This window comes from Macrotis lagotis, chromosome 1 (assembly GCF_037893015.1).
Source record: "Macrotis lagotis isolate mMagLag1 chromosome 1, bilby.v1.9.chrom.fasta, whole genome shotgun sequence".
Taxonomy (NCBI): Eukaryota; Metazoa; Chordata; class Mammalia; order Peramelemorphia; family Peramelidae; genus Macrotis; species Macrotis lagotis.
In genome coordinates, this window is record NC_133658.1 from 622672787 (window position 1) to 622685977 (window position 13191).

A 13191-nucleotide genomic window follows, 5' to 3' on the forward strand; every position below is an offset into this window, starting at 1 on the left:
TTGAGAGAGTCCAGGAAGTGGGACTCTCCTCTAGGTATTCTAGGGTACTTAGAATACTTCAAAGGAAATAGTGAAGAAACACAAATTAAAAGAAGCTGGGTTGTCCTCTCTCTGATGATATCTATTGGAAATATGTGAAATTGTTCGTGATCTAAAAGGAGAAGATTCATTTTCCCTGTGAACTGTGGCAATGCCAAGAAACATCATCTAATATGTGTTTTCTATGTGATTAAGTTTCTTCATAAGAATGATCCCTGTGATGGCCACATGTCCACAAGGGGCCTTTGGGTCATTCAGCATTTCTTGACGCTAACACTCTAGCACATAAGAGTTAACTCCATTTTCACTTGCCTCATCATTCTTACTAGACTGTAAGCTACTTGAGGGGAAGGACTAATTTCTTATCTTCCAACCTGCAGACCCTAACACAGTGTACTGTAAATGGAAGAAATTTAATATATGGAATTGAATTGCTTTGAATTCTTTCTTCCATCCTCTCCCTTGTTACCAACACATACTAGCCATTCCAAACAAGCTAATATGTTTACAATAATCCGTCTCCAAACTCTGGACACTTGTGCTCAAAGCTCCCATGTCTACAAAACTCTCCCTCCTCATCTCTATCTCTTGGTTTTACTCTCGCCTTTTACAAGAAAACTTTTCAGGATGCCATCCACATATAGAGAAAAACTATGGAGGCTGAATATAGCCCAAAGCATACTATTTTCACTTTTTAAAACTTTTTTTTTTACTTTTCTCATGGTTTCCCCCCCCCTTTAGTCCTGATTCTTCTTTCACAACATGAATAATATGAAAATATGATAAAAAACAATTGTACGTGTACAATCAAAATCAGATTACTCGTTATCCTAGGAAGGGGGTTAGGAAAGGAGGGAGATAGAGAAATGTGGAACTCAAAAGCTTACAAAAAGATAAATGTTGCCCGGCAGCCCGCACACTCGCCATGATGGCCGCGGGCTGCCATGGGCTGACGCGGGGCCGCGGCGGCGGGTGCTCTGCAGGCGTCCCCAGAGCCTGTCAGCCGCCGCCCTCGTGGCCACAGCACCCCGTCCCCTGCAGCCCTACCTGCACCTTACGAGGCTGGACAAGCCCACTGGAACCTGGCTGTTGTATTTGCCATGTACCTGCAGCACTGGCTTGGCAGCAGAGCCAGGCTGTTTTCCAGACTGGTATATGTTGTCCCTTTTTGGGACTGGAGCAATTCTGATGTGTGGAGCTGGCTGTACGATTAATGACATGTGGGATCAGGATTATGATAAAAAGTATAGCACTGGGAGCTGCATCCTTGTCTCTGGTGGTCATCTATCCTCTGATGAAAAGAATTACTTATTGGCCACAGTTAGCCTTGGGGCTGACCTTTAACTGGGGAGCGTTACTTAGATGGTCCACCATCAAAGGTTCTTGGACGTGTCTGTCTGCCTGCCTATCTCTCGGGAGTCATGTGGACTTTGATATACGACACCATCTATGCCCATCAGGACAATCAAGATGACGCTTTGATTGGTCTCAAATCCACTGCCCTATGGTTCAAGGAAGACGCCAAGTGGTGGCTCAGTGGCTTCAGCACCATCATACTGGGCGGTCTAGCCGGCCTGAATTGTGACCAGACCACCCCCTACTATGCCGCCGTGGCCTCCATCTGGGCTCACCTGGCCTGCCAGATTTATACTCTGGACATCCATAAACCTGAGGATTGTTGGGACAAGTTTACCTCCAACCGAACCATAGGAATTATGCTTTTTATAGGGATTGTTCTTGGAAACTTATGGAAAGAAAAGAAACCAAAGGAGTCAGAGAAACACAGAGACCAAGATTTAGGAAACTAACAAATGAAGTTTAGGAACATTTCAAACTAAGGGCTACAAAGCTTTTTCTTGTTTTGGTATAAGAAAAATAGTTTGAAGTCAGTCAAAAGGAGATATTAGATGACTATCTGAGGCATAGTCACCCAAAAATTTCCGGGTTAAACAATTTTGCCAGCAAAATTCACCCTATCTCAGGAAGTGGTGGGTTCTCAACTCTGGTTGAATGGGTATAGCTGAGTGTAGCTCTGGATTTTTAAATGAACTTCTTGTCCTGTGCATGAAATTCTTCTTAAAAATTATTGGAATTGTACAAGCTTCAGCACCTTTTTAGAACTGTGATGAGTATCTTATCTAAGAGGAATGTATTTTGGGAAATGTACTCTTTTTAGAAAAAACTCAAATAAAAGCTGCTATGTAAAAAAAAAAAAGAAACCTTTCCCAATCCCCCTTAATGTGTCTTCTTTTTAAGTTCATTTCCAATTTATCCTTTCTATATCTTGTACATATATAGTTGTTTGCATTTTTCTCTCCCTTATTCTGTAGGCTTCCTGAAATATTTATTTTTAAAAAAATTTTCAGTTCCAAATTCTCTCCTCTTCAGCTCCTCTCCCTCCCATTAAGAAGGCAAGCAGGAGCGGTTAGGTGACGTAGTGGATAAAGCACCAGCCTTGGAGTCAGGAGTACCTGGGTTCAAATCCGGTCTCAGACACTTAATAATTACCTAGCTGTGTGGCCTTGGGCAAGCCACTTAACCCTATTTGCCTTGCAAAAACCTAAAAAATAAATAAACAAATAAAAAAGAAGGCAAGCAATATGATGCCCTAAGTTATATACGTAAAGTAATGTAAAACGCAAGTAGGTTCCTTGAGAGCAGGAACTCTCTTGTTCCTTCAACTGACTGAAGGACAATTTCCCCCATCCTGGGGGGAGAGTGGATTGGAGACTGGAAAGGTATTTAAGCATTTTTATTCTGGCAATAAACAGAGTGGGAGTGGGAGTGGATTAGAGTGGATTAGAGACTTTTATTCTGGTAATAAACAGAGTATTTGGAGATCTTGATGGAGTACCAGTCTCCTCTGTCACAAATGGAAACTGTACAGCCTAGAGGAGAGAGTGTGGGACTGGGAATCAGGTCTATTTGGGCGTTTAAATCTTTGTTCACTTACAATCTGAACATGGATAGGCAACTAAACTTGTGCAAATAAGATAAAGCATGTAAAACATTATGCACACCATAAAGCACTATCTAAACATAGTAGATAATATTTTTATTTTCTCCTTATCTTTGTTCATGATAATCCCTTCCCTAGAGTCCAAGTAGCCTTCAAAGCCCAGTTTAAAGTCCCAGGGCTTCCGGAAAGAGTACTAGATTTGTACTCAGGAGGTTGCATTTACTTTCTGGCTCTGGAATTATTTACTGGTTGGGTGACCAGGACTGAACTTCAGTTTCCTGATTGATAGGACTTGAATTGTTCTCTGCGTGAGGAAGCCCTTTACACACACACTTACAAGCATGACAGAAGTGAAAGTTGTGATCTTCTTCCCTGACTACTCTGACCATTTCCATCAATGCCTTTGGAGAGAGTCATATATATATTTTTACTCCTGATAAAACAGATAGTGTTACATTGCTCTCTGTTTTATCTGATGTAATTCTGGCCGCCCTGCCTGGACTGGAAGATTCATGGCAGGCCAGGCTCACCTTCTCTCTGTCTACTGTTCCACCTTACAGTGAACGTTGAAGAGACCCTTGCCGGATTGAATGTGAGCATGGGTCACTTTTCAGAGAAAACATTAAATACTTTTTCTTGGAAGACCATATGCTTACCTATCTGAAAATCAAATGCTCACACCCCCATTAAGAGTACATAATCTCATTTTGCGTTGGCTTATAAAAGACAGGGAAAAAGTAAAATAGATTTTGAATGATACAACCCAAACCTCTCCAAAAAAAAGAAGGTAGGCAAGTTCATTTGGGTTAGCAATCTTATACAGTGTACAGGCATGCATATATAGGTTTATAAGCAAAATGTACGTGTGTGTGTGTATGTGTGTGTGTGTGTGTGTGGTATATGTACATACATATGGTATATGTGTTATACTTAAACATTTGTGCCTTTTGGTAAAACAGAGTATTTGGACTATCACCAGTCCATTTAACTTTTTTTTTTTTTTGGCCAAAGTCCCTCCCCTTCTCCCCTCCTTTTACCTGAGGTATAATGTTGGCTCCCAATAGTGCATCGATGAGTCTTTCATAGTAGTTTAGGCCCTTTTCATTGATTTGCCTAGTGGTCCCATCAGGGAGAACACGAGACCAGGAGATGGAAAAGCGATAATGGGACACGCCAAGATTCTTCAAGGCCACCAGATCTTCTTGGATTTTGTGATAGCTGTCACAGGCAACATCTCCAGTGTCATCATTAGCAATCCTCAGGGGGGTGTGAGAATATGTATCCCAGATGCTAAGGCCCTTGCCATCAGCTCTCCAAGCACCTTCAATCTCAAAAGGATAAGAGATGGCAAACCTGATTATTTAAAACAAACCTCTACTTATCTCTAAAGCACTTCATTAAATCAAACCCCTAAATTTGAAATCTGGACATCAATGGGAAGAGTAATTTGTATCTCCAGAGCTTAGCACATTACATAGCATGAATGCTTAATAAATGCTGATTGATGATGATGAGGAGGAGGAGGAGGAGGAGAAGTAGAAGATGCTATATGGCTAGGCAGAATTTAAAAAAAAAAAAGCATGTCATTTAAAATTTTCCCCAAATTAAAAGTTAAAAAAAAAAAGGGTGGTGACTCAATTCTTTCAAGGCTATTAGGAAGATTCCTAATTGCCGCCTTGAATTGTGCAATCCTGAACAGACAGCACAAGTAGTATAGAGGAACCCAATTCTTTATGAAGACATTAACTTAAGCTCAATATACACAGGGTAGGATTATTTTCTTTTGAAAAGCAGGAAGCCAATAGAGACCTCACTAGTCTGAAATTACTTAAAAGGATTCAGTTACAAGCAACTAATCATTTTTTTATCCTTCTTTTCTTGGAGAGAAGTACCATCTTGTTTTTATTTTCAGTGCTGCTCAGAAAATAAATTAGGCATAAATCTATAACTCTGTCAAGACAGTGAGAGTGCATGCCCTGGTCTACAGACCATTTATGTACTTGTCCTTTGGTTATTAGACAAGTTCATCATAACAACTTTTTTATCTCCAGCACCCAGCACACTAGTTCATATAAAGCAGATGCTTAAGTATTGACTGAATTTGAATTTGAGTGATTTGTCTGAGCGGAAGGGACAGGAAGAAATTAAGATCACTGACTTTAAATATTTAAAACTTGAGTGATTTTTATTATGTTCTTTGTTTTGAATCCACCTGACTTGACTTTCTTCAGAAATACTGTATCTACATATCTGCCACAGGAAAGAGTTAGTGGACTTGTTCTTCATGGGCCTGGAGGGCAGAGCCAGGACCAAAGGGTAATGGTTGCAAAGAAATGAATTAGGTTTGTGCTTCCTTTACTGCTGTGCTGCCATCAAGCAAGAGATGGATGACCATTCGACAGGTCAGCTTTGGAGAGAATCTTTAATTATAGATTGGTTTAGATGGCCTCTGCCATTTCTTCCTAGTCAGCTATGATTCTATAACCTTTGCCTCAGCTCAGTTCTACCCTGCGCTCTCCATGGGACCAGATATTTTGGTCAAGTCCAAGAAACCAAACAAACAAACATGGAGCTTGTGAGACTCAGACTTCCTGCTCTGTTTTCTACTTACTTGATAGGCTGCTGAGGCTGCACTCCAGATAAAGCCCTTGGGAAACTCTCCATACAAAAACTCATCCTCTCTGCTGAGGGGCATGCCATTGTTGCTGATAACTTCTGTGTAGTATATGGCTGAAGTTCTTGGGGTCCGGGGTCTGTGGGCATCATTAAAATCTACCTGGTATAGTCCAAATTTGACACTGTAGCCATTCAACCATTCAAAGTTGTCCATCAGGGACCAAGCCACATAACCTCGGAGGTTGACGCCATCCAAGCGGTAGGCTGATAAAATTTCAAAGGAAGAATATTCAAAGAATAGTTTTATGCTGTGAATTTAGATTGCTAGGTAGGACGGTGGACTTATAGTGAGAAAGAACTGAGTTTGAATCCAGGCTTAGATGCTTACTAGCTCTGTGACCCTGGGCAAGTCATTGAATTGTTATGCCTCAGTTTCCTCAACCGTAAAACAAAAATAACAGACCTACTTTCCAGGGTTATTGTGAGAATCAAATGAGATAATATTGCAAATAGAGCTTATCACTGTCTGGTACACAGGAGTGTTCGATGTTTCCTTCCTTTCTCCTAGTATCTTGAAGAAAACTAGACATTATGCTGGCTCTTTATCCTGAACAGCAATAGTTCATCAAGCCCAAAGGGCCAGGTCTGATTAATTGAGCAGATCATGTGCCATCTGGGTGGATTAACCTTGGGTGAGGAGAAGGGACATGTAGAAAATCTACAGAGCTCAGGGGCGGCTAGGTGGCGTAGTGGATAAAGCACTGGCCCTGGAGTCAGGGGTACCTGGGTTCAAATCCGGTCTCAGGCAATAATTAACTAGCTGTGTGGCCTTGGGCAAGCCACTTAACCCCATTTGCCTTGCAAAAACCTAAAAAAAAAAAATCTACAGAGCTCAGAATATACTCAGAAAGCTTGGATTTTAGTTATGAATAGCAAAAATACCCAAAATATAGAGCTTTGGGGCAGGAAGGGACTGGTAAGAGAAGTCAAGTCCTACTGCCAAACCCTCCCAGGCCTGTGCATGAGACCCTTGACATTTCTGTAAGCTAGCTGAAGAATCCACATACCTTTCAGAGCTTCGTTGATGTATGTTTTGTAAAAAAATATCCTATCTATGTCTTCAATTTGAGATTTTTTGAGTCCCACTCCGTTTTCAGTGATGTAAATGGGGATATCCCCATACTCTTCTTTGATCCAGTTCAAGACCCTTCTCATTCCCCAGGGCACTGCTCTGTTGAGGGCAGTGGAAGGCCAAGAATTATCATCCTGCTCTGTTCTCTCCTGATCATTTTCATAAGAAGGAGGATTGAGCTGGGGGGTTCTGTGTGCCACAATTTTGGAAGAGTAGGTGTTGAGGCAGAAGACATCTGCTGTGTTTCTAATGTACCTCTTTTCTTCTTCTGTGAAGCTGGGGAGGCGAGAAGTGGCTAAATTTTGTAGCTCACTCCTATTCCCTACTGTCCACTTCATAGCATCTGGATAGTCTCCGTTTTTGAAGATGGGGTGGGCAAACCAGCCCAAGCCAAACTGCATAGCCCTATCCGCTGCCTCAACATCTCTTGGCAAGTTGGGTGACTTGGGTTCCATCCAGTGTGTGTTGAGGCTCAGGGAAATGACGCCTCTCTGACTCGGCCTATACTTCTCATCATATGTATGGTAAACTCGGGCATGAGCTTTGATGATGTTATGGGCAATTCTATAAGGTGCATAGCCAGGATCTTTCACATTTGGGGGGAATATTCCTTCACCATACCCCAACCATGCCTGGTACATGGGTTCATTAAATGTCATCCAGAATTGGACCCGATCACCAAAAGTGTGGAAACAAAAATCTGCATAGCTATCAAACAGTTCAATCAAGGATGTATTGTCCCAACCACCAATATCCTGCAGGGCTTGGGGTAGGTCCCAGTGATGCAGTGTCACCATGGGAATGATACTGTTTGCCAACAAGCCATCAATAAGCCGGTTGTAATAGTCAACTCCATATTTGTTAATAGAATCAATTGTCCCTGTTGGTAAAATTCGAGACCAGGAGAGAGAGAAGCGGTAAGACTTGACTCTCAAAGTTCTCAGCATAGTAAGATCCTCCTCCAATTTGTTGTAACTATCACAAGCTATATCTCCATTGTCATTGTTTATCACACTGTTCCCTGGTGTATGGGTAAAGTTATCCCAAATGCTGGGGCCCTTCCCATCTGCATCCCAGCCTCCTTCAATCTGATAGGCAGAAGAGGACACACCCCATATAAAATCATCCCGGAATGTTCCATGGTAGAAGAGATCTCTTTCAAACTTGGACTGGCTGGAGAATTTTTCCCAAACTACTTTAGCCTTTGAAGGAACCTCTGAGGGTCCCAAAGTGACCTGAATTTTGGGGGGTGGGATAAAAATGTGAGATTGAGAAGGTCTGTCTGGTTCTTTAGTCAGGAAGCCATTCTTTTCAATAAGGCTGGAGAAAAAATAGGCAGACTTTCTGGGGGTTCGAGGTCTGCTGCTATCGCTGAAATTTACATAGTGCAGCCCATATCTTTGGTTGTAGCCTGTTGGACCTTCAAAGCCATCAATGAGGGAGCGGACAATGAAGGACCGAACATCCACGGAGTCCAACTTGATAGCTAAGGAGAGAAAACAGAGAATTGATAAATGTCAAAAATCCTTTTTCTTTTCTGATGGTTTCTAAAGTTTTCTTTTTTTTCATGTGAAAGTCTTTCTAACTTAACTAATATCTTTGCCACCCCGAAAGATAACCATAAATTAAATAAATAAACAATAGTAGAAAAGTCCTCCATTGACAGGGTATCTACACCACCAATGCTTTAATGAAATACGTTATCAAAGTGGTGCAGTGGATAGAGCACCGGCCCTGGAGTCAGGAGGGCCTGAGTTCCAATCGGGGCTCAGTCACTTAATAATGACCCATTGCCTTGCAAAAAACAAAACTAAAAAAATACCTTATCAATCTCACAAAATTACGTAACATTTTTAGTCTCTTTTTTGTGATAAAAGGATAAATAAACCCTAGAGTAGATTCTCTTTTACAGAAGAACCAGATGGCTAATTCCCTGGTTTGAATCACCAAGTAGATATGAAGTCTAATTCCGGGTTTGGTTTTGTTTTCCGAGGCAAACGGGGTTAAGCGTCTGGCATTATTAAGTGTCTGAGCCCGGATTGGAACCCAGGTCCTCCTGACTGCAGGGCCGGAGCTCTATCCACGGCAGCACCTAGGCGCCCCTACTTTGGGTTTTGCTTTCTATGACGTCTAACTGAAACAGCCCCCTAAGATCGGAGACCAACATTCGGGGTGGGCCGGGTTTGGGGGCCCAGAGTGGGCTGTCTGTGACGCCTTGATCCAATGGGGGTCGCGCCGGGACGAAGGCCGGGGCTTGACTAGGCCCGAGAGGTTTAATGCTGCCGAGGTTCGGCTCCCTCGTCTGTAAAATGGCGAGAAATGAGGATGCGGGGGCGCTCGGGGGGCAGAAGTTCTGCATTCGAATCCGGGGTCTCTTTTTACTCTTAAGACCAGGCTTTCAAAAGAAATAAATTGCTGAGCATCCCTTGCACTCTGGAGGGCGGGGTGGGCTCGGTTCCCCCTCCCGCGCGCCCGCGCCTCACCTTTGAGCGCCTCGTTGGCGGCGCGCCGCAGGTAGTCGCTCCGGTGGGCGTCCTCCAGGCCCGGGCCCCCCGGCAGCCCGCAGCCCGCCAGGTAGAGGGGCACGCGGGCCGCGGCGTACTGCGCAGACGCGTAGCGGAGCAGCCTGCGCAGGCCCCAGGGCGCCGGGTGCGCGCGCAGCGAGAGGCCGCGCCGGCCGGGGGCGGGGCCGCAGCGCGCGGCGGCCGCCGGGCGCGGGGCGCCGTGCGTCAGGCCCAGGAAGTCGGCGGCGCCGCGCAGAAGCCGCCGCTCGGCCGGGCGGAAGTCGGGCGGCCCGGGCGCGCCGCAGCGCCGCAGCCAGGCCCGCAGCGGGCCCGGGTAGTCGCCGTCCGCCAGGAGCGGGTGCGCGAACCAGCCCAGCGTGGCCAGCACGTGCAGCTCGGCCGCCGCCACGTCCTCCGGCCGCGCCGACGCGGGCTCGGCCCAGTCGGCGTTGAGCACCAGGCCCACCCGGCCGCGCTGCCGCCCGCGGTGCCGGTCGTCGTACAGGTGCCAGGCCCGGGCGTGGGCCTTGAGGATGGCGTGGGCCACCTGGGGAGAGAGGGCAGAGCTGCGGCCGGGCCCCGGGGCTCCAGAACGTGCCGTCCGAGGTGACCCGGGGCACGGACCGCCTGGCCGTCCCTTAGTTCCCACCCGCCGTTGGCCCGTGCCAGGCCCGGCCTGCAACAGCCGCCTCAGTGCCACCGAAGCGGACTAAAGAGGGCAAGGACCCGGGCACGCAGCCACAGAGCCTCGCACACTGAAGGCAGGGCATCACCCGCGGGAATGCTTGGCACGCAATGCTGCATTGCACTTGGCAGTGGTAAGGGGGGCGGCTAGGTGGGGCCGGGGAGTGCAGAGGCGGCCTCCACACTTGTAATTACCCCGCCGCTTGACCCCGCTGCCTAGCAGAAACTAAGAGAAAGAGGAAAAATGATGAAGGCAAAGCTTTCCAACCTGAGAAGATTTCCGGAACTCCTGCAAGATGAACCAGAACAGTTTACACAATAACAACAACATTGTATCAACACCGAAAGCCTCGGGAGCCCTGAACAACACAAGGACCAACAACTACTATTATTCTGAAGGATTGACCGACCGATTGTCCTTTAGTCAGAGTGCATGCAGATGGAAGCACTTTTTTTCTCCCTTTCTCCTTTTTCCTTTTTTCTTCCTCCCTTTTCACATGATTTATGAGGGAATTTGTTTCACATGAATATATGTGTGTTTTGTGTATACACACACAAGATGTATATTGCTTTGCTTAGTTTTCTAAAAGAGAGACAAAAGTTTGGTTCTCTTCAAAGTTTCATCTTCCATTAAGATATAAACATCGCCAATTATATGGTATCTTAGAGTGGTGCTTAATAAATTTCAAACTATTAATTGTATCACTACTCTACTCAGCTTATTCGAAAATTTTGGTCGCTGTGGAGTTGTTTTTTGTTTTGTATTGTTTTAGCTATTTCTCTCTTTTTTTTGGTATTTCTATTTGTTCATTTTTGAGGGATGTGTTAAGCCTGACTCCACTGGAATTTCCCATTCCACCATCTTGCCTAGAAAGTCCTGAATGAAATTTAAATGAAAGCAATGAATAGTAGGAAAAAACATAGTGTGGGACTAAGAGCCACTCTAGGACATATTACTACGGAAAGAAGGTTTTAGAGAAAACAACTCTTGTAAGAGTGGAAAGTGTTTTAGTTCTAGAATTGGAATCTCCGAGTTCAAATCCCACTTCTGACACTACCTATGGCTGACCACAATCTCCATAAGCCTCAGTTTCCATATATATATATATATATATATATATATATATATATATGAAGGTCTTTGAGGTCTCTTCTGGCTACAGACCCATGATGTACTAGCTGAGGGAAAAGGAATTTACTCAGTGTCCTTTTCTAATATTCCATTAGATTGTGAGCTCCTTGAGGGCAGAGACTATTTTGTCTTTTTGTTTTCCTTTGTGTTCTCAGCACTTAATACAGGGTAGTAAGGACTTGATAAATACTTGCTGATTGACAAACTGATCAGAACAATACAAATCATAGGGGTAGAAAGTACCTTAAAGGAGGCTCCTTCTGGGTCAGAGATGCCTGGGGCATGCTCTCCGGTGCCGTAGCCTGCATAGCTTATCATCCAAGGCTCGTGAAAAGTCACCCACAGCTTCACCCGGTTCCCAAAGGTGGCAAAGCAAAAAGCTGCATAGTCCACAAAGGCATCCACCACACTCTCATTCTGCCACCCTCCATGATCCTGCAGGACCTGGGGAAGGTCCCAGTGGAACAAGGTCACCATCGGTTCAATGTGGGAGTCCAGCAAGCTGTCAATCAGCTTATTATAGTAGGCTACACCCCGGGGGTTGATGCTGCTCTTGTAGCCTGTGGGAAAGATCCTAGACCAGGAAATGGAAAACTTGTAGACCTGAGCCCGGAGGCCACGGAGGAGAGCGACATCATACTCAACCTTGTGGTAGCTGTCACTGGCCACATCGGGCACTGATTTATTCTCAGCACGGCCCTGATGTCCAAACCTGTCCCAGATACTTTCTCCTCTTCCATCTTCTGCCCAGGCTCCCTCCACATTAAAGGCTCCTGTGGCAGCGCCCCAGAGAAAACCTTCAGGGAAAGTATCATTCAGGAACAAGTCTCTCTCTGCCTCAGACTGGTTAGCAAACATTTGCCAAACTGTCTGGTAGACTGATGGTGTCTCAAAGAGGGTTGCCACTGGGCTCAAGTCCTGCTGGTCCATTTGGCCAATCAGATCTTCAGGGAGAGAACAATACCTGCCAAAGGATAAGATAAGGAAGGATATTTGTTTTGTTTAATTTGTACCAATATGCTTTATTTTTATACTAAGTTCATTTCCAAATATATCCCTCTCCACCTCCTTTCCACTACTGGAACAATTCCCTATAACAAAGAATAAAAAGTGGTGGGGTGGAGAGTAGCAACCAATTAATACATAATGCAATACAATGCAATGTAATAAACATTAAGAACCGACTATGTGTCAGACAATATCCTAAACACTGGAGATATAAAGAGTCAAAAGTCCTTGCCTCAAGAAGTTTACAGTCTAATGGGGGAAGGGCATATGACATGCAAAAAATATATATGTAATGCAAGCTATATACTGGGTGAATAGAAAATCATTAGCAGAGGGAAGACCCTGAAATTAAGAGGGGGTTGGGGAAAACTTCCTGTAGGAGGTAGGATTTTAGTTGGGACTTAAAGTTAGAGAGGTCCATGATCTGTTCATTCTGAAAATTATTTTCCTCTATCCTAACTCTGGTGGTTAAAACTCCTTGAGAAGACTTCTATAATGGAGATATAAAATCCCAACCCCACCTCCCCTTCCACCCCACCCCCAAAATGAAACTAGTTCCTACTCTCAGGTAACCCATGGTCTAGTCTCCTTTGCTAGATCTTCATCCAGGTCATTTCCACTAACTGGTTATCTCCCAAGGTGCTTCCTTCTTAACTCATCAACTTCTACAGATTCAATGATCATTCCATACAGGTGGTTCTCAAATCTAGCCCTAACCTCTCTCCTATCTCTTAAATGTCTACTGGCTCTCTCAAACTGTATGACCCATAGAAGCCTTCAATTTAACTTGTACAAAACAGAACCCTTTATCTTTCTCCAAATAAACTATTCCCTCTTCTAATTTCCCCATTTCTGTCAAGGTCACCACTACCTTCCCAGACATCTTACCAGACTTGCAAATTAGGTGTCATTCTCAACTTTCTCTGTCTTTCTGCCTCTGACTCTGTCTCTCTGTCTCTCTCTTGGTCTGTCTATCCATCTATCACCTCTCATATCCAGCCAGTTTTTCATGTCCAATTTTGTAGCAATCTCTTCTATACTACCATCCCACCTCTCCCTCTGATACTGCCATCACTGGTTTTAGCTCAATCTAAGGAAGACTTTTGTAAAAGTGAAG

At 44.6% G+C, this 13191-nt stretch overlaps 1 protein-coding gene and 1 pseudogene across 1 annotated transcript in view; one reads left to right on the plus strand and one right to left on the minus strand.

The window, feature by feature from the left end:
- Positions 1–13191, minus strand: part of LCT (lactase) — a 47707-nt gene that overhangs the window by 17239 nt on the left and 17277 nt on the right. Inside the window, exons 6-10 of the mRNA XM_074212021.1 lie at positions 11310–12030; positions 9230–9797; positions 6682–8232; positions 5610–5878; positions 4036–4326 (exon numbers count right to left, since the gene is read on the minus strand). Of these exons, the coding sequence (XP_074068122.1) occupies positions 4036–4326; positions 5610–5878; positions 6682–8232; positions 9230–9797; positions 11310–12030 (3400 nt within the window). The remainder of the gene's footprint in view (positions 1–4035; positions 4327–5609; positions 5879–6681; positions 8233–9229; positions 9798–11309; positions 12031–13191) is intronic.
- On the plus strand, positions 937–1875 carry LOC141508667 (4-hydroxybenzoate polyprenyltransferase, mitochondrial-like; annotated as a pseudogene).